Here is a 27,601-nt window from a genome sequence, read left to right on the forward strand (position 1 = left end):
GAAAGCTTATGCTCTAATAAATTTGTTAGTCTCTAAGGTGCCACAAGTACTCCTGTTCTTCTTTTTTCAAAAATTATTAGTTGTCACTTTCGTTAATAAAAACATGAAGAATGCATCCGAAGAAGTGGGCTGTAGTCCACGAAAGCTTATGCTCTAATAAATTTGTTAGTCTCTAAGGTGCCATAAGTACTCCTGTTCTTCTTTTTGTGGATACAGACTAACACGGCTGCTACTCTGAAACCTGTCAATAATTTTTGAGTAACTCACACAAGTCCTTGTTATTGTAAGATGTTTTGTAATCGCAAAAGAATAGAATAGATTAAATTTAATTTAACCCCAAAATTAAAATCACTCTAATTTATTTTCATGATTTAAAATGCACTATTTAAAAACAACTCAAGTCTGTTTTGTTTAAACCAGTTTTATTTGTCTTTTGGGAGGTGGGGGGGAGAAAGAGTTTCTACACAAGAATATCTTTCAACATAGCATGTGTAAGAATAACATTTGGATTCATCTGATTGACATGCTAGTAGAGTTTCATTCATTATTAGAATTGAAAATCAATTTTTCTGGGTTTGTTTGGTCTTCCAAATTTGTTGTTCTTGTAATCTGCTTAGGAAGAGATCTGATCATTGGACTGTTCAGAAAGTAGCCTGTTGCTACTGAAAGCAACATTAATTGACTGAAAAGCCACATCGAAGAACTGGAACATCAAAAAAAAACCCTCACTTTTGGGGCTTGATAACTTCAAGCTTTCTCAAAACACATTTGTAATTCTGTTTATATGTTTATATATAAATCAGAGCTTTCCAGTTTGATAAGAAGAAAGGGATAACTAGATTTCAGGCTCAAAAATAGATTCCTTTATTGTTACTAGAAAGAATTCTCCAAGTGTTTTATGTAGCTGTGAGGAACTTTAGTTTGTTTGTGTTTTTAGTTTTGTTTTAGTTTAGTTTAGTTTTAAATCTGAACAGTCAGCTGGACAGCCTTTCTGCATATCGACCGCTGCAAGCATCCCCCTTTGTAAAAGCCCATATCTAGAATTAATTCACCCTTTAGGACTCAATTCAGCAAAGCATTTATGCACATGCTTAAGTCCCAGTATCTTCAATGAGACTTTTAAGTGCCTTGCTGAAGAGGGGGTGGATGAACTGGGGCCATAGCTTTTAAAACTACAGCTGGATTTTCCCAAGGCAGGTCTGCATTTCTGTATATACATTAACTCTTTTAGGTGTAACTTTAGCGCTCTCGTGGCCAAGATGGAGTCTGCTCTGCAAGCAGCTCTGGTCAAGAGAAAGCGAGCACAGGAATGCAGCAGGAAAAATCCCTTCCACCCCAGGGGCACCTGTTCCAAACCCCCCAGAGTGAACACACACACCCACAGGAAAAGTACAGTGGATATAACAAGGGAAATATTTATTTACAGAGGGATGAGAGGAGAAAAACAACAAGGGGAAATATAGGGGGAGCAGTAAGACAGGGCTGCATCCAAGCCAAGGCCCCACAGGCCCAGTGGTAGCACAGTCTGTGAAAGGGCAGACACTGAAGAATGTGTCTGCACACAGAGTTCAGGAGTCCTGAGCAAAGTTCCAGTCCACTAGTGAGTCTTGGGTGCTCCTGGTTGTCTTCGGCGCCAGTGAACTTCCCCAAACAAACCCCTCCGGTGCCCTCTTCTGCCGCTCTCTGCAAAGCCACCCATAGTGACCACCTCCCCACTTAACTAGCTACAGCCTCCCTCCTTGTTCCCAATGCAGAGTCACAAGCCCCAGTACTCACAGCCCCATGCAGCTCTGGGAAGCAGTGATACTGGGTCCAGCTCTGGCCTGTCCGTCTCGGGCAATTCCTCCCTGGCACAGTGCTCCTCCTGGCTCCTGTCCTGAGGTGTCCCCAATCGGCCCTGTCCTTCCCAGGCTTCAGGCAGGTTCTCTGCTGCTTCACTTTTCCAGGGCCTGCAGGCTGCCTCTCCCTCTCCCTGGAGCTCCAGCGCTGCTCCCTGGAGTTTCCCTCCTTTTTTCTTACTCTCCCCCTCCCCCTTAGGAAAAATATTTAAAGGGCCATGCTAAAAGAAATGCATACACAGGGGTATCAAGGCCAGAAGTGGTAAATGCTGTCTTTTGCCATTTTCATTTGATATTAGATTCTTTGAATAGATTTAATTTGAATGTCAGAATGTACCATTAGATCATCTAGTCTGACCCTCTGTATATTACAGGGCATTACATTTCACTCCGATAACTCTTTTTATTAAGCTCAGTAAGTTTAGTTGGACTAAAGCATTTCAGTCTTCAGGAGACTAAACTGTTATGTGCCACAGCCAGAGAACAGGAGAGACCAAGATGCCACTAATGCCCAAGGTTCTTGCAATGGCAGAGAATTGATTTGGTGGGTTGTGCCCAGATGATCCTAGCAAATGATCCAGGCTGCCTAGGAAGGAAAAAAAACTACCAAGGTCCTTGCCAATGTGACCTTTGGGAAAATTCCTTCCTGGCCCCAAATTTGGCAGGCAGTTGAACACTGAGCATGTGAGCAAGACGCATCAGCCAGACATGTAAGAAAAAAGATTCTCAGTACTATGAAGTGCTTGTAAAGTTTGCTGGAGAAAAGAGCACTCTTAAGCAAGACCAGGACTTGGAGACAGTAGTCCAGATTTCCAACTCACTGATCCCAGCATAAACCAAGAGTAATTCTGTTGATGCTTATGAAGTTACATCAGTGTAAAACTGGTGTGGAAGGAGAATCGAGCCCAATATTTTCTTCTCTAAAGGTCTGGAGAAGAGTATTACATTCAGATTTGTAGGGAAAATGTGATTTTTTTTTTTTTTTTAATTTTTTTTTTTTTTATGAGGCAGGCAGAAATCAATATTCAGTAGTTGCACTGTTACAGTGTAAAATTTGTTCAATGTAAAATGTGAGACGTTTTCCCTAAAGATTCTTGTTAGCTGATAGTCAAAAGAAACACTTTTGTTTTTTGTTTTTTTTTAAATTTAGGAACAAGACGAAACAGCACTTCACCTTGCAGTTAGATCAGTTGATCGAACTTCACTTCACATAGTTGACTTTTTAGTGCAGAATAGGTAAGTGTATAATTAATTATTAAAATGCAATTGCTTGAGCTATATGAAATAGTACTTCATGTAGAGTTACAGTGGGGCGAATTTGATTCATAAACTTTAATTCTGTCTTTTGAAAATCTAGTTGTCCAAGTGTTTGTGGGAAGAGAACTTTATTAGCATGTGGCTAGGAAATTAATTTGAACCAACTTTTTCCCCCAACAGTGGCAACCTTGACAAGCAAACATATAAGGGTAGCACAGCTTTGCATTACTGCTGTTTGACTGACAATGTTGAGTGCCTCAAACTGCTGCTGAGAGGGAAGGCTTCTATTGAAATAGGTAAAAGAATAATGTGTACTCCGTTTCAATATTTGCTACTCTTGCAAATGGTCTCTGAGAAAAGTGTAGCAATGATAAATGAAGATTAGCAATGCGTCTGCATTTTCCCCTTCTATTGTGTGACATGTTCCACTGTATAATATCTCAATTCTTTTAGAAATGATTAAAATACTGATTTTTTTTTTAAATTCAAGTTTAAACAAAGCAGGGTGGATTGATTAAAATTAGTGGAAAGCCTTGAGTTAGATCATTGATTTTAATCAACTTTTCCATTTCTGTTTCCATTATCTAAAGAAAGATGCATTCTCACTGGTTGATTTAGCCATTAAAACATGTTTTGCAACTAAATAGAGCCTTTACTCTAATTTTGGTACACTTTTTGCTACTTAGGATGGTACACTATAACTATATATATTTATTTAAGCAATTGTATATCTATAACACTTTGAGGTTCAACCCAGACCAGTGAGAGGTTGTGTTGCCACCTGCCCTGTAACCCTGGGTGCCTGAAATGCTCTGCTGTGGCTCACAGCCCAGACACCAGCATCCAGCTGACAAGCATGTAGTTCCCTGAGTGTCTGTGTCCTTAGCAGCCTTGGTTCAGTGGTCTAATCCCAGCAGCCTTTCTAAAACACAGCAGCTCCACCCTAGTCTCCACCAGCCTTGGGTAATACTTGCAGGGTGACCACAACGCACCACCAGTCCCAAATTTCCCCAAAACCGTCTGCCATGAAGTGTCCAGCCCTCTCCTGGAACACTGAGGGAAATAATAAGGTTTGTTGCTCCTTTAAAGAGACAAAAGTACAGCATATTACTTTAATTTCAACAACCTTTCAATTCAACCACATCACTGAATTGGATTATAGTAAAAATAAAACAAGTGTATTAATAGAAGGACAATAGGTTAAGTGATACCGAGTAGAAAGGATTGAACAGATTACAAACGAACAAAAGTAAAAATCCATTTTCTAATGGCTAAAACCTAACTTAACATGATATAGACTTTGCCCAATGTAGTTTTCTCACCATTCTTTGTCTGGCATGCCTGGCCTCAACACAGAGCACAAAATGTTTGGTTCCTTTATCGTCTTAGATGTAGGATAAAGGTGGAGTCTCTCTCTGTCCCTTATATTCCTAAAGGAATTTTCTTTGTCCTAAAAGTCAGGAAGGCCTCCTGGGGATTTGGTCTCCTGTGTCTTTCTGAGGTGCAGGAGCCATGTTAATTCTCTGTCTGTTGAGTTCAGTCTCAGGATAACCCTCGCTGGTTTAGCTTAATAGTTTTGATTACCTTTTATGTAAATGCACCTTCCTTTTCTCTGCCTGATGACCAGGCTGGCCAGCCAAGCAAATACACATTCCATTCTCTAGGGCAGACTGGGCTTATGCACTGATTGTCAAACACATTTTAAGAACATAATTCTAGCACATACCCATAACTTTTTGAACACACCCCATATATACATCATGCAAGAATGTGAGTTATTAGTTTTCCAATGGTGTAGTCCATGCCGCCTTTTAGATACAGATTATAACAGTGTGTTCAGTGTAGTGAGTATGTCAGGCCTGACAAGAGCTGCTGAGACAGAGTAGTGAACCATCACTGGGCCTCTGTGTCATAATAGCTTAATATTTCAGATTCTTATTAACTGTACTTTTTTAGTATGTTAGAAAAACGCTTATTTACTAGATGATTAACTTTTTGCTCATGATTTGCGTCAAACTGCATTATGATGGTAACTGGAATTTAATTAAACACACAAAAAAAGCATATAAAAAGTTTGTTTTAATACAAATACATAAGTGTTTTGTATACATAAGCTTCTTGTATCAAACCATGTTTCACATTTGTAACTAAATTATAATAAATTTAGGCCTTAACATATTTTGTATTAAATGCAGATTTCATTTTAAACAAGTTTACATTAAATTTATTATAATTTAAATACCAGAATTTAAAAATCCAATTTTTAATTTAAAAAAAAATGTATCCTCCCTGAAACAAAGGGGCATAAACTAGTGTTTTTAAACAATTTTTGAAACCACACCATATAGCTAAAAATCCCTCTGTTTAACTGGCCTGTAAGCAGGCTACATAGTGGGGTTTTCTGGGAGCAGTAATAACTTAGTGTGCTTCTTATATTAAGTTATCACAATGAGCAGCAGCCAGCTAGATGCTGCTGTGGGGAACTGAACATGAGGGAAGAAGATCAGTTTTAGAATAACTTAGTTTGGCTCATTTATTGAACTTAGTTCGGTTCATTTCTTGTGAAAAAATCTAATATCATTCTGGGATCAATTAACAGGAGCATCATACGTAAGATATAGGAACTTATTTTCCTACTCTGCTTGGCACTGGTGAGGCCTCAGATGGAGTACTGTGTCCAGTTCTGGGTGCCACACTTTAAGAAAGATGTGGACAAACTGGAGCGAGTTCAGAGGAGAGCAATAAAAGGTTTAGAAAATCTGACCTATGAGGAAAGGCCAAAAACACTGGGAAATGGTTAGCTTTGAGGAAAGAAGACTGAGAGGGAGACCTGATACTCTTCAAATATGTTAAGTGCAATTATAAACATGACAGAGATCAATTGTTGTCCGTTTCATTGAAGGTAGGACAAGCCGTAATGGTCTTAATGTGCATCAAGGAAGATTTAGGTTAGATACTAGGAAAATCTTTCTTATTATAAAGATGGTTAAATACAGTACTGGAATAGGCTTCCAGGGAGGTTGTGGAGTCCCCATCATTGGAGGTTTTAAAGACTAGGTTAGACAGACATCTGCCAGAGATATTCTAGGTATACTTGGTCCTGCCTCGAGGTCCCTTCCAGCCCTACATTTCTATGATTCTGTGATTACATAAGTTTAGGTTTACCTCATGTTTAATAATGTGCTCACGTCACCTATTACACATAGCAGTGTGACTTTCTCTTCTCACTGAATTGTAGCCAATGAAGCTGGAGAGACGCCGCTTGATATAGCTAAACGTTTAAAACATACACACTGTGAAGAGTTGGTAAGTTTTGCATCTTTCAATATGATTTTGTTTTTATAAATAGAATTATTTCTGAACATTTAATAGTTCATAGTGGGTATTCAGTGAGAATTTGCAGCACACAAATACCATCAGCATCCGTTCAGTGTCCTATAAGAAATGAATTGATGAAATCAGTCCAGTACCTCTTTGATGGGTGTCCACATATCAAAAACTGCCGTAATAGTTAACTCCTTTGTTTGGCAGTCTCAACAGAGAAGCCAGTAATTGAAGCAAATAAGGCCTGAGTTACCCTCTCACTCCATAACATGATTAAGGAGCATTGTTGGGTAGTGCAAGGCCAAGCTGCATCTGGTTTATTTGCTCTGTGGATAACCAGATTTCAGTCTTCAAGCTTGCCTGTCCAATAACTTTCAGAAGCACTAAACTTTATTTTAAAAGACATAATCTTTGTACTTTAAAAGAAAAAAAAATACTGATTTTTACATCTGTTCAAGGAAGTTATATTTTAATTGTTCATAACTACTGCATATAGCATTGTCACTAACAGACTACTGTGTTTCCTTAGCTTGCTCAAGCATTATCTGGAAGATTTAATTCTCATGTTCATGTAGAATATGAATGGCGGTTACTCCATGAAGATCTGGATGAAAGTGATGATGATGTGGATGAAAAGTTGCAGGTTTGTGCCTGACACTGTACATTTAACTTTACAAACTTGTCTTTTAAAAATATTTGTATGCTTTAGATAAAATGTTACATTGTTTCTATAGGTAAGGGTGCAGAATAATGCAAATGAAATGTCATAATGAAAATCTGTGGTTTTGTTTCTAGATAATTTCTTGAATTATAGTTTGTCTGCCTTTTCCTGTTGGTTTTAATTACAAAACAATTTAGTTTGTCATGATCAGATGGTGCCTTTGTGATGTAAAGGAGGGAAATTGAGGCATGTGGTGACTCTTCCTCTTTCCAAAGCTGGCATTTTATTGATAGTCAGCTAGAGCAGAACACAATACAGTTTGTTTCAATAAATCAAGAGTTTTTGTATTTATGGGATGCATAGCAGAAGCTAACATCAAAGATAGGAAAGGTGCCATCAAAAGATAGTGATTCATTATAGAATCTTCACATACGTATAAAATGTCTGAGGTCAGTGGCTCTGGTTTTGCAAAGAGTTATGCGTGGGCTTCACTGCAGTGCAATTAATCCTGTGCATTAAGTTAAGCCTGTCCATTGGTTTTTGCAGGATTGGGGGCCTTGGCTCTGAATCCTCTCCATAAAATGCATATTTTCCTTTCCATATTCTGAGCTAGTGGTATTGATGGTTTTAGGGTAAAAATTTTCAGAAGTATCTGAGTGACTGTCTCATTTCAAAATGGAACTTAGGGCCAAAATGTTAAGGGTATTTAGATGCCTAAAAATGCAGATTGTTGCCTGATGAGATTTTTCAAAAGTGACTAGGGTCCAAACACCCACTGATTTCAGAAGCATGTAGGTGCATAGCATCCACTGATTTCAATGGGAGTTAAGCACCCATGTGCTTTTGAAAATTCCTCTAGGTTCTGATCTGCATCTTTAGCTGCCTAAATGCCTTTTCATATCTCACCCTTAGGAGTTGTTGGAACTGAAGCTCCTAAAGTATCTGTCACATTAGACAATGTGGCTCCCAAGCCACTTAGAGTAACATTTTCAAAAGTGCTGTAGTCACTTATATAGGTGGTCCAGATGGCAACCCGTGAGCTGGATTCAGCCTTGTGGGATTATTCAGTCTAGCCCCCAAACGTGTCCAGCAGCAGCTGCCTAGAATGTGTGGCAGATCTAGAGCATTGCAGTGAAATGCTGCATGTGCCTGAAACCTGCTCTACAAAATGGTGTCCTCCATGCAACACGACCTTGTATGCCACATAAGTGTGAGGTCATGATGCATGGAGGATGCCATTTTGTAGAGTGGGTCTCGGGCACGTGCAAGAGTGTCACTGAAAGAGAGGGAATGTGCCGATTGAAGATCAGTGCCATCTCTTGCAATCAGTGTGGGGTAGAGTAGTCTTTATTATCAGGAACAACCCTAACCAGCCCTGCACTCTGCTCTCCTTCCAGTCCCCATACTTAAAGCCCCGTGTCCTGTGTATCTGACAGCACTCAGTGGTGGACTGCTTGATTTCTCTCTAATGCAGCTGCCATATTCTTGAGTTTCTTCCTTCCCAATGGACATAAATGAAACAGCTGAATGAACTACATAACCAGACTAATCCTTATCTGTCCTGAGTAATTCCCAGCTCTCTCATTGAGCACAAGTTTGTCCAGTCTGAGAGGTCATGTGTGAGGTGAAATGGGAGAGAGAATAGGAGTGTGTGTGTGTGTGTGTGTGTGTGTAAGTAAGTAAGTAACCTTGAAAGGACAGACAGGGCCTTCTCTGCCAAGGGCTGGTACAAGGCTCACAGGCTATGAGGAGTTTTTGCTCCTCTCTGAGCTATGGCTAGATTCAGGTGCCCACAGCCATAGAACACCAGCACACGCATCTTGAGTCAGGAGTGGGAGGGGTGTGCGAACTATTTGAAAGGTCTCTGGTGGCACCCTGCCTTGATGTGATTTTTCTGGGATGTAGCAAAGACAAAGGACCGTTTCTCTTTGGTCAACAACCAAAGCATATCTGCCTGTTGTTTGTTGTGGTGTGTGGTCCATGAATTTTAAACATAACACATTAAAAAGTAGTGCAACAGTAATCCAAGTGCAAGGGAACAAGTAAATGCAATTGCTGCATTAGGAAAAGAAAAGTCGATGTGGAGAATAGAGCATTTGACACTAAGTGGATTCAAACAAGATGACTTGTTCATTGAAAGTAATGGACAACCACAGTGCCTTGTGTAGTTGGTAGTGATATTTGTGTGGAAGGAGTATATCACCCAACATCACAGCATGCTACACAAGACCAAATATGAGAGGTACACTGAAGAGTCATGTATCACTCATGTTAAGGACTTGGAAAAACAACAACTTCAAAGCAGAGACACATACTGATGAAATCTTCAACTGCACGACCTGCAAGTCTGACTACATCTTGTGAGGTCTGTCTCGAGCTAGTGAAATGTAAAAAGCTTTTTAGGGATGGTGATGTGGTTTAAAAAAAAAAAAAAAGGGTGTGCAATCCAGATGGCTCATGCATTTGAGGATGGAAAAATGGAAAAGGATTTTGAGTGTCATTGTCTCACCAAACTGTAGCAAGGAGGGTAAGTGACATGAATGATAATATGTCCTCAAAACTCAAGACAGCTGCTGAAAAATGTACTTACATAGCTCTAGATGAGAGCATTGATACCAGTGACCTTAGCCCACTATTAATTTTCATCTGAACTATTGATGAGGATTTCTCTGTGCTTGAGAAGATACTGGAATTAGTTTGACTCAAGTGTAGTACAAAGGGGGTGGAGATTTACAAGGTACTTGCTTCTGCTGTGAGAAAATATGGCAGTTCCCAAGTGTGCTCGTGCATAGTCACAGATAGTGCCAAAGCAATGACCAGCAGTAAAGATGGATTAGTAGGCAAAATGGAGTTGAATGTCTTATTCTCCACTGCATCATAACCACGAGGCACTTTGTGGGAAAACTGTTAAAATTAGACTTTGTGTTGAAGTTGTGTTCAATGTTTGGAAGCACATACATTTGCAAAAGCCCATTCTCAGCAATGAAACGTCAAGTCAAAACTTTGCAATAAGCCGGAGAGCAACATTCTCTGCTGCTGTCTCTGACTTGCAGCAATGAATATTGATGTTGACATTGAGATATTAGTGCAAGAAAAATGTGTTCCTCAGCGTTTTCACTAAGAGTGAGCTATTCGCTGATGTGTATTTAATTTTACTACTTAACACCATTAATGGCTAAATCTGAAACCTAAATAGATGATAAAAAGAACAGGAGTACTTGTGGCATCTTAGAGACTAACAAATTTATTAGAGCATAAGCTTTCGTGGATTACAGCCCACTTCTTCGGATGATCTGATTCTAGAAACTGCAGTTGCCCCAAAATTAGCATCCAGCCCACAGCATTGAAGACACTGGACCACCCTCATTTTATTTAAAAATAAATTGAGAAGCATTAAAGGTGATCTGCAAAGGATTTTTTAAAAAATGGGTTTATGCCCTCTTTTGCTTCTTTATGGTGTATAAAGAAGGCCTGAAAGGCTTTTGTTAAGTTAGGTATCTTCCTCCCCCCCCCCCCCCAATGTTTTACCTTAGAAGTTTCTGACTAGAAATCCTGTCCCCTCTTGGTAGCTAAACTTTCATTAGTTTAGCTCTTCCAATATCACCATTTCATTAGTTTTCCAGTCATTATATAGTCTTCCAGCTTAAATAGGACCTATATTTCCTAAATTAAAAAACAACCCTAAACCAAAACTTTTCACACCCACTTATACATCATAAAGAAAGGGGAAAAGGTATAAGCCCATTGTTTTCTTTTGCTGGTCACCTTTAAGGAATGTCTCAGCAATCAAATTGTTGGGTTAGCTGGTCCTTGCCCTGTTCTGAAATAAATGTCTCCTTCACTGGAATATCACTTCTGTTGGGAATACTGTCTGTGCAGAATTCTTATTCTTGGGTCTTATCTCCTTAGTGCAGGAGAGATGAAACTTCTCTAGTGCTTGTGATTTTTTTGACCTTTGACAGCAACTTTAATAGCATAAATCATGAACTCCCCCTACTGACTGTTGTGTGCCAGCTCCTGCAAAGTATAAATGCTAATTCCTTCCCTTCAGTTTCTCCTTGACTGTCTTCAGTGATTAAGTCCTTTGCAAAAGATTGGGGTTCATAGGCCATTTGCTGCAACTCTTCATTGGATCCTCATAAGGTTTTGTCCTTATTATGTAGCATTAGGTATAATAGCCATATTGCTGTGTAGAATATCCTTTTCCTGCTATAAACCTTTCTTCCAGCCAGCTTCATTATGTTGTTAAACACTTTAGATCTTCTTGTCTGTTGTATCCATGCATTTTGGTTATGCTCTGTACCTTGTTTTTGTTTTGTTCTGTTTTCCTACTGTGCTCAGGTGCCACTAGTCCTTAGTGCCCAGCACCTTTTTCAGTTCTCTGACATCTGTACTTTGTTTTGGTCAGCTTCTCAGCTTCATCTCTTTAAAGAAATAATTTGCTATCAGCAATAAGGCTAAAGTAATAAAACTGGAACTTCACTAGGCTTATACTACAGGGACTTCTGAAAGAAGATTAAGGACTATTAGTCTGTGGTTATCATTTGTGAGTTACATTGCATTCACTGTTGACTGTTGTTGCGTTTGGTCACATTAGAGTTCTGTTTATAAATGTCAGATAGCTATCAGATGAAAGCCTTTTGTCTTTGTCTTTTTTTTTCCACGGCCCCTCTTTTTATTTGTAAAGAAGTTTTAAAAGTTTTTGTAATTTTTTGTTGGGCTAGGTCACTTCTGAAATTTAGGCTTTTCATAGAATCATTGGACTGGAAGGGACCTCGAGAGGTCATCTAGTCCAGTCCCCTGCACTCTTGGCAGGACTAAGTATTATCTAGACAATCCCAGACAGGTGTTTGTCTAACTTACTCTTAAAAATCTCCAATGTTGGAAATTCCACAACCTTCCTAGACAATTCCAGTGCTTAACCACCCTGAAAATTAGGAAATTTTTCTTAATGTCCAACCTAAACCTCCCTTGCTGCAATTTAAGCCCACCGCTTCTTGTCCTATCCTCAGAGGCTAAGAACAATTTTTCTCCCTCCTCCTTGTAACAACCTTTTATGTACTTGAAAACTGTTATCATGTCCCCTCTCAGTCTTCTGTTTTCTAGACTAAACAAACCCATTTTTTTCAATCTTCACTCATAGGTTATGTTTTCTAGAACTTTGATCATTTTTGTTGCTCTTCTCTGAACTTTCTCCAATTTGTCCACATCTTTCCTGAAATGTGGTGCCCAGAACTGGACACAATACTCCAGTTGAGGCCTAATCAGCACGGAGTAGAACGGAAGAATTACTTCTAGTGTCTTGCTTACAACACACCTGCTAATACAACCCAGAATGATATATTCACTTTTTTTGCAACAGTGTTACACTGTTGATTCATTTAGCTAATTTCCCCCATATTAATTTCCCCCTATTATTACTCACACCTTCTTGTCAACAGTTTGAAATGGGCCACTCTCATTACCACTACAAAAGTGATTTTTCCTCCGTTGGTATCCTACTGTTAATTGAATTGTCTCGTTAGACTGACCTCCCACTTGGTAAGTCAACTCCCATCTTTTCAAGTGCTGTGTATTTATACCTGCTACTGTATTTTCCACTCCATGCATCTGAAGAAGTGGATTCTAGCCCACGAAAGTTTATGCCCAAATAAATTTGTTAGTCTCTAAGGTGCCACAAGGATTCTTTGTTGTTTTTGCTGATACAGACTAACACAGCTACCACTCTGAAACCAAATAGCATATGTGTTCACTATACTGTGGGTATAAATACCTACTTGGCCTGAATGCAGTTGCTAAATGGTTTATTTTATTTATATCAACAGTCTACACAGCTGTGTGTTTATCTAACCTTATTTTTAAAGGCTCATTTATACTCTTGTTGATCTCCGGAATGTTACAATTCAGTTCTGTGCTAAACATATGAACCCATGACTCTGTCTATTACAGTTATCATTCGACAACAATAATTGCAAATGACTACTGTTACAACAGGAAAAATAAGTCTGAAATACACATAGCAAACAGATGACTTGCCACAAGACTCGAAGTGACTAATTAGGGCACATATTGATAGTGTGCACAGGTTGATTAACACTCCCTCGCTCCTGTCAAACTCACCCATTTCCCTTTAATCCTTCTATGAACTGGACCTGCTTCCTCATTAGTAAGCTGAAGAGAGCTGGTGAGAGGCTTGGATCCTGTGCCATTCTTGCTTATGGGTAACATTTTCAAAAGTGTGTTAGTTGCATAGGAGCCTAAGTCTCACTGAGTTTCAATTGGACTTAGGCACGTCTGAAAATGGAACTTCCGTTCTAAGTCATTTAGGCACTTTTGAAAATGTTACCATGTATTCTTATGGACCAGAATGCTTCACTGGTCCAAATCTGAGGATTCGTATTATTGAAGGGAGTTACCCTGCTGGGTACATTCATGGGCTATTGGGCAAAGTATTATTCTTCCTTTGTGAGAGTTTGGTTATTAATGCTGCAGTGGTTATGCTTGTTCATCTTTAATAATTGTATGATTAAAAAGTAGAGTAAGATTTTTACATAGGCCTGAGTGATATTTTCCATAAGAATGTGGGGAGTGGAATGAGCTCTCTTCTGGTACTTTTAAAGAGTATGTGTATTCTAAAAGCATTTTTTAACAAAGGAGTTTCTAACGTTTGAGTTTTACCTTTGTTTGAAGTGGAAGAAACCTTGTGCACATAAACATCAGTAAGGAACTACCCTGCTCCACTTTATAAATCTCTAATCTTTTGTCCAAACTGCTCACAATGAGGTATCTTGTAATTATTTATAATAGTGGTTATCCCATAGCAACATAGACGTCTGAACATTCCATCATTTCTAGTACAACATTTGATCACATAGGTACAAATCTGCATATCAAGAAACTTTTGTAGCCTTTAGCACGTGCATTATCATGATGATAACCTTTTATTTGAAATTCAGTTTACATTTAAGACTTGGTGTACACAGCTGTCTTGTAGTGTGACAAATAAATTGTAGCAGCCTGAAATCAACTTCTGTTGTCAGGCAGAATTCTTATGAATTGAAATGAGGTTTTTTAAATAAAAGTTCTGATAGGCAGGGCTAGAAAGAGCCACTCAGAGAGAGTACTTAGCTTTCTTGAAGAAGTGTCATTAGCTTATATAAACTTTCTTTTCAAAAAGCTAATTTTCTGGCTCTTACGATTGGAAAGACAACTCTCCACATGTGGAAAGTCTGTAAACCAGTGCAATACTTTCACTGATTCTGCAGACAGACCAATTCATTGCTTCTTCTGAGCCTCCTCATAGCTCTCCCTGAGAGGTAGCAGAATGCAAAGTGTTTACAAACTCTTGTAAATATCACTGTGTTTGTGCAGAACCCTGCTCAAGTTTACTCTGCAGATGCTGGGTAAAAATATGAATAGCAGCTGAGGCAAATACTGGACCTGTTTGCTGGGAAGGAGGCCTTGAAAACAAAGGTTAGATGAAGGGTAGATTCTCCTCTTAAACCCTCAGAGCAGCCAGGTGGCAGATAGGGAGACAAAATGTCCCTTTGCCTTTTCTGTAGCCATTAGGGGCTGGGGAGCATTAAACTTACCGGATAATTACTACTTGGGGCCTGTGGTGATATTTGGGCCTACAAATTTACTCTGGTTGTGAGTTCAACTGTGAAAAGCGAGTGTACATTTATAAAAGGTCACAGTAACCTATAACAACATATGTTGATGGGAAAAGATACATAAGGGAGACAGACAGACTGAATTAGTCCAAATTAAAAAGCCACCTGACATAACTCAAGTACTGTGTTATGATCATATTTGGTAAACAAGAAAAGTGTGGAATCAGAAATCAGTGATCCAAAATTGATGTGTTGGGAATGAGGCCTAATTGGTGGACAAAATAATTAGAGGACCGGGCTATTCCACATATAACTCCCTTTTGGAGTCCTTAAGGAAAGATACTTTAGGGAAAAAATTGGCTATTGGAGCAAGCTTCACCATCATGGCTGCCTCCCCTACCATCTCCTTGGATTCCAGACCTGCTTCATCCCAATCTTGAAAGGTGTCATGACCAGATAACATCACCATCTCCACCACCTCCTTCTGAATCCCAAACACCACCTGGGATGTGAGACTTTGTCTCTTTTATCCACCCAGCCACCCCACCAATGTGTCCTTTTCCTTCCCTCTCTTGTTTCTTTTCTTTCCTGTCCATCTCCATTTTCTTTCTATCTAATAAGTGTCTGACTTTGCTGGCCAAGACTGAATACTTTACAACACTGCTGTAAGCCTATGACTAAAAAGAGGCAACTAAAAGCAATGCCCAAAACAGCCAGATGTTGGTAGAAGTTTTGCCAGGTTTCTGAGTGTCTGATAAGACTGTGGGCTCTGCCTATATCTTTCCAGCAGTGAGGCTGAAAATGAAAGTCAACCCCAGAGACTGAAGCTTCATTTTCTATCTTTGCTGTTCTTTTCTCTCCCCTCTTGTATGTGTTTGTTTTTGTCTGGTCTTCTAGGAAACAGGATCAGATTTTAACAGTGACAACAGCTCCGGTCCATCTCTACTAACTTCTTCTCTTTTCCCCAAAAGGACAGTTAAGATCATCTTTAATGCAATCCTAATGAGGGCTTTTTCCTTCTAAAGACTCTTCCCAGCTAAAGGGAAAGGGAACAAGGGATTTTGTTAAAATGAAAGCCTTATTTATTTATTCTGACGCAGTGGGTATTCACCCACGAAAGCTTATGCTCCAATACATCTGTTAGTCTTTAAGGTGCCACAGGACTCTTTGTTGCTATTTAATACATTATGTTTCAAAATATTTAACTGTTTTTCTTTTTCTTCTGTATCTTTAATAAAAGGTTAAAAGGATTTTAATGGTGTGTTTACGTGGTACTAAGTAGGCTGAGGTCTCTATATACCAAACCCCGGTCTGTGTTTAAAACTGTTTAATGTTGGATAGTAACTGGGTTATGGTAACCCCATTAGCCTATATATTCCATCTAAATTAATACAACAGGCCTGATATAAAAGATAGAGCAGAGGGAGAGCACACTGGTAGGAATCCCAGCACTCTCCCATATCCCAGCAGCTTGTGGAGTTAGGCAATAGCTTTTCATCTAGGTGTTGCCCCTGGTCAGTGGGGCCCTTCATCTAACATAACAGTCTCTGGCAAGTAGCTATTAGGTGTTGGATAAAATTTCTACACCACACGTGAGAGTTGATGGATCTGGGCTAGAGAGAGATTGATGACATATGTTAGAAAAGAGAAGACTGGTATTGAGGGAAGGGGGAGGGAAGGAGGGAGAAGGATTTTGGTGGGAGAAGTGGGGAAAAGAAAGGAAAGAGGTTAGAGAGAACAATGTAGGGAAAGAGAAAGAGATGATAAGGGGCTTCAAGGTGAAAGAATGAAAAAAAGGAAAGAAACGGTAGACATGGCATGGTCAGGACATTGGACTGGAACTTAGGAAACCTTTGTTCTTTTACTGGCTCTACAATAACTTGCTGTATGATCTTGGGGAAGTCTTTTCTTCCCTCAATGTGTGGGTTTTCCCTTCCTACCCTTTCTTTGTCTTGTCTGTTTCGATTGTAAGTAGGGCTGTCGAATAATCGCAGTTAACTGAGGTGATTAACTAAAAAAAAAAAATAGCTGAGTAAAAAAATTAATTGCGATTAATTGCACTGTTAAGCAATAGAATACCAATTGAAATTTAGTAAATATTTTTGGATGTTTTTCTACACTTTCAAATACATTAATTTCTGTTACAACTCAGAATACAAAGTGTACAGTGTTCACTTTATATTATTATTTTTTATTACAAATACACTGTAAAAATGATAAACAAAAGAGATCCTATTTTTAATGCACCTCATACAAGTACTGTAGTGCAATCTCTTTATCGTGAAAGTGTAACTTACAAATTTAGATTTTTTGTTGTTACATAACTCATTCATTTTTGAGTGCAATGTAAAACTTTAGAGCCTACAAGTCCACACAGTCCTACTTCTTGTTCAGCCAATTGCTAAGACAGACGAGTTTGTTTACATTTCCGGAGTGGAACTGCTGACAGCTGCTTATTTACAATGTCACCTGAAAGTGAGAACAGGCATTCGCATGGCACTTTTGTAGCCGGCATTGCAAGGTATTTACATGCCAGATATGCTAAACATTCATATGCCCCTTCATGCTTCGGCCTCCATTCCAGAGGACATGCTTCCATGCTGATGACACTCGTTTAAAAAAAATGCATTAATTAAATTTGTGACTGAACTCCTTAGGGGAGAATTGTATGTATTCTGTTCTCTTTTACCCACAATGTGCCATGTATTTCATGTCATAGCAGTCTCGGATGATGACACAGCACATGTTCGTTTTAAGATCATTTTCACAGCAGATTTGACAAAACGCAAAGAAAGTACTAATGTGAGATTTCTAAAGATAGATACAGCACTCGACCCAAGGTTTAAGACTCTGAAGTGCCTTCCAAAATCTGAGAGGGACGAGGTATGGAGAATGCTTTCAGGTGTCTTAAAAGAGCAACACTCCTATGTGGAAACTACAGAATCTGAACCACCAAAAAAGAAAATCAACCTTTTGCTGGTGGCATCTGACTCAGATGATGAAAATGAACATGCGTTGTTCCGCTCTGCTTTGGATCATTATCGAGCAAAACCCGTCATCAGCATGGACACATGTCTTCTGGAATGGTGGCTGAAGCATGAAGGGACATGTGAGTCTTTAGCGCATCTGGCACGTAAATATCTTGTGATGCTGGCTACAACAGTGCCATGCGGAAGCCTGTTCTCACTTTCAGGTGACATTGTAAACAAGATGTGGGCAGCATTATCTCCTGCAAATTGTAACCAAACTTCTTGTCTAAGCGATTGGCTGAAGTAGGACTGAGTGGACTTGTAGGTTCTAAAGTTTTACATTTGTTTTATTTTTGAATGCAGTTATATTTTTATGCGTTATTCTATATTTGTAAGTTCAACTTTCATTATAAAGAGGTTGCACTACAGTTCTTGTGATAGGTTGTAATAAAAAATAAACATAAAATGAGCATTGTACACTTTGTATTCTGTGTTCTAATTGAAATAAATATATTTGAAAATGTAGAAAACATAAATAAATAAAATATATGGAGATATACCTATTTCATAGAACTGGAAGGGACCCCGAAAGGTCATCGAGTCCAGCCCCAAGCCTTCTCTAGCAGGACCAAGTACTGATTTTGCCCCAGATCCCTAAGTGGCCCCCTCAAGGATTGAACTCACAACCCTGGGTTTAGCAGGCCAATGCTCAAACCCCCTCCTCCCCCCAATCAAAAATATTTAAATAGATGGTATTCTATTATTGTTTAACAGTGCAATTAATTGCATGATTAATCACGATTAATTTTTCTATTCACGCAATTAATCACGATTAATTTTTTTTAGTCACTTGACAACCCTAATTGTAAGTGCTTTGGGACAGGAACTGTCTTTTATTATGTATTTGTGCAGTGCCTACCACATGGGGGCCAAGTCTCATTTGGGACCTCTCAGTGCTGCCATAATACATCTCATCGGTGGTGGTGGTGGTGATGATGATGATAATAAATAGACACTAGGGAAAATGCAATGAAATATGCACCATGATCTATTATAGAAATGAGGGGAAAAAAGTTACTGAAGCCAAGAAAGGAAAGAAGGTACAAGAGAGAAGTAGGAAGCTACATTTAAAAATATAATTACATAGCAAATTGATTGAGATCATTTGTTACAATTAAATACATATCCAATAAATGGTACACAACCATTTGTTCTCTTTTAAATTATATGAGGGAATATGGCTTTAAGGGGAGGTGTGGTCAGGAGTGGCAGGGGCAGCAACACAGGTATGATACATTTCAAGAGTTAGTAGGCATAGTCCTCTGGCTAGCAAGTATTAGGTATATTTTTCAATATATTTTTATATTTTGCTGAATATGATAACATAACTAATGTAATATCCATGTGTATTTTTGTTTCGGTTTGGCTTTAGCAACCCAGTCCTAATCGGAGAGAGGACAGGCCTGTCAGTTTCTATCAGCTGGGATCAAATCAACTTCAGCCTAATGTAGCAGCTTTGGCAAGAGATGCAGCAAATATTGCTAAGGATAAACAAAGAAGTTTTATGCCTAGTATATTACAGAATGAAACCTATGGAGCAATACTTAGTGGCAGTCCACCTCCCATTCAACCTGCAGTACCTGTTACGACAAGTGCACCTCCCCTACCTCCAAGGAATATTGGCAAAGGTACTAACGCTGGAAAATATAGTGTTTTAGAAGAAATGGGATCATAACATTTTTTTTCTTACATTTTGAAGATTTGTTTTACAGTTACTTTGCACAGGTAGGTATTGGAACTATTTACTGATGATTTTTTTTTTTTTTAACTTGAAGTGAATCTGCACAACATATTCTGAATTTGATTTACATTGTACGGGCTAGTGAAGGAAAACATATTCTGAATTATATACGTTCAAGTATACAGAATGTGTGTGAAAATAATACATGTATAAATAAAATCAGTAAAGTTCAAGCTAGTTATAAGAAATGAGTAACAGCCCAGATGATCAACTTCATCAACTGCTTTTAGTTTGTGCTCCAACTTTTAAAACTTGTATTTCCTAAAGATGTCTCAGTCTGATTTGAACTGAACTTCCATAACCATCTAGCTGTTGTGGAAATGCTTCTCTTTAAAAGGGGCCAAAGAGAGTATGAAGAAAGATAGGCAATTATAACATTACAGACACTTCTTAAATCTGTGCTAGAAAGTTTGGAAATAAAATAAAGAGTGAAATATAATATACATATTTGGAGAACTAGGAGTTTTACGGGATTGGTAACTGACCAAAACATAGCTCCCATTACTCATTATCAGGGATCCTAGAAATCTGTTTGCCATGGAAAAACACGGAATTTGCATTTTTCCATTTTGTGAAAAAATAAAACATATATTAACTATTAACTAAATTTTACTGATAGTACCAGTGTCACTTATTCAGTATTCACAACCTCCCCTTCTTGTTGTTAATTTTTTTAATGTGCTTTAAATTTACATAGCAAACATACTCCAATAAACTGCTTCCAGTGTATAGAATTTACACAATGGCATATAGGGGTTCGTGTTTTAATGCATCTCAAATTTCACTTCAGCCTCCAGATGTGAGTAATTAAAGTTATGAAAAGATGCCGAAAACTTTAAAAATCCCCCCTAAAGACTGTGTCACTGAGTTTCGCATGGATAAAGTTAACGTTGATGGTGATGTGCTATTCTGTACTGTATGCAGCAAGGCTGGAGATTACATTTGGAGGCAAACAATTGAACACATGGAAACCATTAAACATAAACAGAATGAAAATAAATGAAAACATGAGACTGAAACAGCGGGGCCATCGACAACAGTAAAGAAACAGTGCAATGTGACTGGATCATTCCAGCATTCTTGTGCATTAAAAAACACACACAATTTTCTGAAAATCTAGACTACAGACATAAAATTAAATAAATATTTTAAATAAATAAATATAGAAGTATTTAGTATATGTAAGCAATACAAGTTGCATTTCTATTTATTTATTTTAGTATAATGATTGATAGCACTGGAGGCTTCGAACTTGCTTAAAAGTTGTAAATATATCAATAAAACATTGCGTTCCACTGATACCTATATATATTGTGGCTAGGGAAACTAAAGTTCAGCATTTCATTTTAACTGTGGAAAAAGGTGGATTTTTTTTTTTTTTATTGGGGAATGTTAGGTTTTTTAAATAACAGAAAACTAGGATCTCTGCTCATTATCCTCTGTTCAAGGGCCTATATGAAATCAGTAGGTCTCACTTCCTTGATAAGGGCCAAATGCTGACATAACAAAAACTTCCATTACAGTCAAGACTCTTACCTTTAGATATAATCCCTCCAGGTCAAGCAAATGGGAAAGCCTGGAGAAACTTGCTCAGCCAGTCCTTATAGTGTGATAGTTTCCTAGATAAGGATTCTAATGCCTTCAGCAATCTGGCATCTTTCCTGAATGCCAAAAGTATTATACATATACATACAGCCTTTTATACTCAAGTATCTTAGACTTTGTGTATGCATGACTTTCTGCCCTATAACATAGTCCACGCACCTTGTGTAGAGTGAATACTCGTCCTCAGGTGTGACTTTATTGACAACTAAATGAACAATAAGACAGCATAAAGTACAGCATTGCACAACTGACCAGATATGTGAATAGTTTTTTCATCCTCCTTGGAAGTATCACGTCATGGCTGAAGTTAGGATATAGGACCTGATGTACCGTTGGTGTTTTTTGGTATGGCAAATCACAAGTCTACAATACAATGAGCTAGCATAAAAGGGTGCAAGCATAAAAATGTGCATAAAGTATTATTTTTTTGGTGGAAATTAAGTGAGAATACAAAATGGTTAGCATGATTTCATGTGTTTTGTTTTGTTTTTTAAAAGGCTGTTAAGACGTTTTGGAAAGGGGGAACCCAGCTGAGGATATTATTCTACTCCTTGACTGAATAAATAAAATGATTGTTTTGCCCTTTGACTAAATTTTACCCCTGAACAAATGTACTATTTCACCTATTGCCTTCTGATTAAATGGCAGACTTCCAAAACACTCATTTGCCATTTTTTCCCCACCCACCCCTTGCAACTTGGCACCCATGCAATGCAGCTCATGCCAGGAAAATATGCCTCCTGGCTTAAAAAGATTTATTTGTTGGTATATTTTACTCTAGCAGTTCATTTCATTAGCCTCTTTCATTTTCCCAATTGAACATTATGATGACATCATTGATCTTAGCCTCTTGTTAGCTGCCTTTATTATTATCCTCTTAATTTTAGAATGCTCTTTTAATCTTCTGATCCCTTTGTATCTTCTCTCCATGCAAATTAATGCTTATTTCTACTTCACATTAACAGTGTTTTTCATCTTTCCTTAATATGGTGATCATGCTCTCTGCGTAGGCATAAAATTATATGGTACTAGCAAAATGTTTGCTATAAAGGATCGCTTACAGTGTGCTCTAGTGAAATAGGGAGACAGCACTTTAGCCTTAGAATAGAGTAAATTAGAAACCACTTCTAAATACAAAAGCAATGCCATGTAAGTGCTACAGTTGGTCCTAGTTTGGCTGAAGCCCTGAAATGCAGTTTTATGGAAGTTCCAGGTCAAAACTGACATTACCTGTTAAGTCAGCATGTTCACAGACCCTTACATGTTCGTTATGTCCCTTTCTTGAATTGTCTGGAGGCAGCAGTCAGGGGTTAGTGATTTTTTTCATAGGACTCACCTTTTGATTTCTTGTTGAGAAGTTTTTGCCTTTGCCAAGGCTTAACCATCCTCAAATTCATAAGCTGTGAAATGGATTATTAACCTGACACATTTTGAAATGTTGACCTGAGACAAGCACTTATGTAACTGAAATGTTAAGAATACTTTCACCTGAAACTTTTTATTGTTTTCAGTCAGATATGATTTATTCTCTTGTACTCTTACAAGATGATGGTGGTTCCTTTCAATTTATACAATATACAGGCACACCATTTAAAATAAAACACAGGTGTGACTATTAGCACATTTTCCACACATAGTCAGCAAATAATTTTTATACAGTATTTTCCTGTTTTTCTTAGTTCAGCCTTCAATTCTTGGGAGTGGTGTTCAGACAACTTCTTCATTTAATACAATGTGGAAGACAAATTCATTAGGAGTGGAAAATATAAGCAGACAGAGATCTTCATCAGATCCACCAGCTATTCATCCCCCTGTGCCGCCATTGCGTGTAACATCTACAAGTATGTTTTCACTTTCCCCTGTTTTTCTCTTCTGCTGCATCTAATCATGGTTGGTCTTATTTTTCCATTTTCACAACTCATGCTTCCTCTTTTGGCAATTGTAGTTTTAGCCTGTTGTCCCCCCTCCAGCAATTTGTATGAATAGTCTCCTCCAATAGAGCAGTGTGATTTAGCAGGGAATTCCTTCTATTACCAGTGTTTTAAGGGATTTCTCAATTTGTTTATGTAGGGTTTTATTATATTTCTCTTTAATGTTAATGAGTTGTATAACAGAAGTATTACACAGAGGCAGTACCTATAATGTGTTACCTGCATGATGTTCTTAATTTTTGCTAGCTTTAGGAATACAAATGACAACTGGAAAACTTAGGTCTGAGGTAGTGTAATATTCTGCCATGCTCTGGTTGAACTGACCTGAAGAGAAAAATGCAGTGTTATAGCCGCGTTGGCTCCTGTATATTAGAGAGACAAGGTGGGTGAGGTAATATCTTTTATTGGATCCGTTTCTGTTGGTGAGAGAGACAAACTTTCAAGCTTAGCCAGAGCTGAAGAAGACTTTGTCTCTCTCACCAACAGAAGCTGGTCCAAAGATATTAGCTCACCCACCTTGTCTCTCTGACGAGAAAGGTTTTTAATTACCCAACTTAATTCTAAACATTTCTTCTAAAGTCATGTTATGATTAGTGTCCAGTCAAGGAGAAATTCCTCTTTATAGAACTTCTCTCAAAATATTATTCAACAAAATATCCATAAAACATAAACGTTAAGGCTCTGATTCAACAAAGCATTTAAGCATGTTTAAATCCATCACTAGCTAGCAAAGCACATTTAAGACTCAGTGACTTCAGTGAGGCTTAAACACATCCTTTGCATGTGCTTAAGTGCTTTGCTGAATTGGGGCCTATGTGGGGTGTGGCCAAAAAAAATCCAGAACTAAAATATTTATTGGGATGACCAAAGACCAAAGGGTTTGAGAAAAAACTGGGGCACTGACAATGTTTGCCTTCTGTTCGCTTTAAATCAGTGGTTTCAAATGTTTTGAGCTTAGCGTCCCCCCACCCCCCTTTGAGTTACAATTTTTGGTTGTGCCCCCCCATCCCACCCCAGACATAAAAATACATATGCAAGGCTGGGTGGCCCACTGAGGTGAGTCAGGGGGTGGAAGTGGGGCTCCCTCCCTCATCATGCATACCCCCCCCCATGTTTTCATTTTCATTTTGGTGCAAGGGGAGGATTTCTACCATTAGTAAACTATAATTATTAGTAAAGCATTTTTCTTCTCCTTGAAAACAAATCATGTAACGTAGAAATTGGTGGATGAGATTCTAAGAATAATGCATTCAATAAAAGTTTAATTCCATTGCACTCTCTACTTTGCCTTTTTTATAGATATACTCTTTCCAGCACCACCACCTCCAGTTGCAAAGACAGCCAGTGTTATAGAAGCTTTAAACCAGCAGTCAAAACAACCACCAGCTGTTCCACAATCTAAACCTATACCACCACCTCTGCCTCCACAACCTCCTAGTAGAATCTCTCAAAAGAAGCCTGCTACTGGGTAATTGATGTTATTTTTAGTATTTAATTCATAAAACACTTCAGCCTATTCAGTGATCTTAGATTTTAAAGGAATTGCACTTGTATGTACCATGAAAGCTATAAAACAGGCAGACCCATCTTCTGCCAATGACAGCAGGCACTTGATGCCGTTCACTGTCTTATAGGATACATAAACTGAGAAGAAATATTTATGGAACAGATAGCAAGAATGCCAGTATTAAGACTGAAACAATGTAGGAATTCTAATTACCAAGACTTATTAAACTCGTATGATAGACTTGATATTTACATAATGTTTAGTCTTGGTGGCAGCTGGAAGCAACAAGGGTCCAGTTGGTTCTAATTCTGATATAATAATAATAAAAAGAGGTAACATTAGGGGAGCTATTGCAGTTTGTTGCGCAAGAACTTTAAAAGTAACATTAGATGAAACCTCAGAACTTATGAAAGGACAATAATCTCATTTACAAAAAATTACAACTGAATTTGTATTGCTCTTTTGCACTACATTTATTGATGAAATAGGATCTATGAATGGGCTAGTTGCTTATTGCAAATAAGTAGGTAAAGTAGTTTTTACAACAACATAAGTAATTGCATTTCTATGAACATGTTAAAGTCCTGGTAAGAGTTATACATTACCTACCCATTTAAAATAGTTTAAATTTATTTTATTAGCTATCTACACACTTGAAAGTTCTGGTTTATGAATGCTTAATTTTCTTCTGAACAGGATTGACAAGTCATCTGGTATAACTAACAAAGGGCAGCCTAGAGGACCAGGATCTCTGCAACAGTCTGGTAATTATAGTATAAAGAGGCCTCATGATTTAAAAGTTACATTTATTTTTGAATTATTTTTAAACCTACTGTTAAAACTTCTAAGATCACTGTACCTGAAATAGGTTAGAGTGGGGAGAAAGGGTTGTAGTTAGTTTGGTGCTGTTTGTTTATTTGACAACACTAGCCAGTCTATATGGGGACACTCAGGAAAGTTAAAGTGAATCAGCTGAAGTTATGACATCAACGTGCATAGGCTAAAGCATGTTAACCCCTATGTGGATGCTCTCAAATAAGAGTAAAGTAGCCTTAGTTTGCAGTAACTTAATCCTCCTCCAAGGAGGAGGATTTTTACTGTTTCTCTTTTAAAGTCATTAAGGCTCTGATCCTGGGAGCTACCATGGATGAACAGATCTCTGGGTCCTACTGATGTCAGTTGGGCCCTGCCGGGGTGGATCCTCCCACGGTACCTTGCAGAATCAAGGCTTTTGTCAGTTTCCCTGGTTGTGTGTTAATATGTGGCATACATATAATATGCCCAAAAGTTTGAATGATTTTCTTTGTGTGGTAATCATGGAATTTCTCACTGTCAATTTCCCTTTCCACCATTTTTATAAATCTGTACGTCCTGCATTGGTTTTCACTATAACTCCTCTGTACTTGTCCTTGGCCTCTCTGCAGAGCTAAGGAAAGTTCTCTGATGGCCTTCTACTGTGTATTCATGTGTCTCACAGAAGGCTATAGGAGTTCTTCTCTTGGCCCTGTTGTGGAGGTCTGGAGTCCTGTCCTTGGGCACATTAAGGGATGCAGCATCTGATTAAAGCTTGCAACCAGTGAAGTGAACGCTTTTTAATATGGTTTTTTGTTTGTTTGTTTGTTTTTGCTGTGTAGAAGAGTTATAACAAGATGGCAATGTGAAATGTGCTTAAGTGCTTTGCTGAATTGGGGCCTGTGTGGGGCTTGACCAAAAAAAATCCAGAACTAAAACATTTATTGGGATGACCAAAGGCTTTGAGAAAAAACTGGGACACTGACCATGTTTGCCTTCTGTTCTCTTCTCCAGGTTTGTTTAGTCTGGAGAAGAGAAGACTGAAGGGGGGACATAATAACAGTTTTCAAGTACATAAAGGTTGTTACAAGGAGTAGGGTGAAAAATGGTTCTTGTTAACCTCTGAGGATAGGACAAGAAGCAATGGGCTTAAATTGCAGCAAGGGAGCTTTAGGTTGAACATTAGGGAAAACTTCGTAACTTCCAGGGTAGTTAAACTCTGAAACAAATTGCCTCAGGAGGCTGTGGAATCTGCCTCATTGGAGGTTTTTAAGAACAGGTTAGACAATCACCCATCAGGAATGGTTTAGTTGTTACGTATCCTGTCTGGATTAGCTGACCTATTGAGGTCCCTTCCAGTCCTATGACTCTGTATAAGGAAATGGAGAAGCATCTAGCTCAGCCTGATTATCTCTCTCTCCTATCTTAGGGTTTTCTCTAGTTTCCATCACGGGAGTATTGAAGCTCTTAAATAACTGTCTTCAACACCAGGGAGCTGTTTGTGGTTGGGAAGGGTAGAAAGACTATCAGTCTAGGAATTTAGGGAGAATCACCAGGAGTGGAAAACTTGAAGGAAAAAGTATAATTTGCATACTCCAATAATAAGAATGAACTGGTTTTAAGTGTATAGCTATCATCATATATTTATAACTTACTTTTTTAAAACATGTCCCCACTTTAAATTGTTTTACTTACTTTTAACAAAAGGAGAATCCTCCTCTGTATCTGAGGCTTCTGTAACACAAACTGGTCCTACAGCGAGCACATCAACACCGATCCAACCACCAGCACCAATGCCAAGGAAGTCACAAATGGTAAGTAGGAAAAAGATCTAGGTGAGTCTTTTTAAAAAAAAAAAAAAAAGGCAGTTGACAGTGTGATAGTAGAGAGTTTGCTGTAACAGTTCCTTCCCCACTCCGCCCCCCTGCCAAGTATTTTGTCAAAAAACACGGTGTAAAACTGAACCATGTATAAGACTAAGCCATTGTATTTTATTAAACATGCATACATTTTGTAATAGATACTTTAAAAATACCCTGCATTTCCTGAAATTTTACAGGAATGAGTGCATAACCACAGACACAGAAGTAGAAATTATTTGCCAGTATCTGACACGACGCATGCAAAATCTATAAAGTACAGTGAACTGATGACTTAAACCTCGGTGAGCCTGAGAGTTGAACAGCAGTAACACTGTTATCACATACATCATTTAGTTCTTAAACCTCAGTGAAGTAGGTAGTGAAGTAAGCAACATCAAAAAATGGGTGATGCATTTAGTTTTACATTGGCAAGCAGATGTA

At 38.3% G+C, this 27,601-nt stretch overlaps 1 protein-coding gene across 4 annotated transcripts in view; it reads left to right on the forward strand.

Moving 5' to 3' along the window:
- The window catches only part of ASAP2 (ArfGAP with SH3 domain, ankyrin repeat and PH domain 2), a 173,105-nt gene that overhangs the window by 130,688 nt on the left and 14,816 nt on the right, over positions 1 to 27,601 (forward strand). For 2 of the 4 annotated variants that reach the window (XM_034766472.1, XM_034766473.1), the window contains 9 exons: positions 2,989 to 3,074; positions 3,276 to 3,391; positions 6,334 to 6,401; positions 6,949 to 7,062; positions 19,095 to 19,350; positions 22,748 to 22,909; positions 24,299 to 24,467; positions 25,203 to 25,270; positions 27,006 to 27,112. In XM_034766472.1, coding sequence (XP_034622363.1) covers positions 2,989 to 3,074; positions 3,276 to 3,391; positions 6,334 to 6,401; positions 6,949 to 7,062; positions 19,095 to 19,350; positions 22,748 to 22,909; positions 24,299 to 24,467; positions 25,203 to 25,270; positions 27,006 to 27,112 — 1,146 coding nt within the window. The remainder of the gene's footprint in view (positions 1 to 2,988; positions 3,075 to 3,275; positions 3,392 to 6,333; positions 6,402 to 6,948; positions 7,063 to 19,094; positions 19,351 to 22,747; positions 22,910 to 24,298; positions 24,468 to 25,202; positions 25,271 to 27,005; positions 27,113 to 27,601) is intronic. The other 2 variants (XM_034766474.1, XM_034766475.1) reach the window with 1 other exon arrangement.

This window comes from Trachemys scripta, chromosome 3 (genome assembly GCF_013100865.1).
Source record: "Trachemys scripta elegans isolate TJP31775 chromosome 3, CAS_Tse_1.0, whole genome shotgun sequence".
Lineage (NCBI taxonomy): Eukaryota > Metazoa > Chordata > Testudines > Emydidae > Trachemys > Trachemys scripta.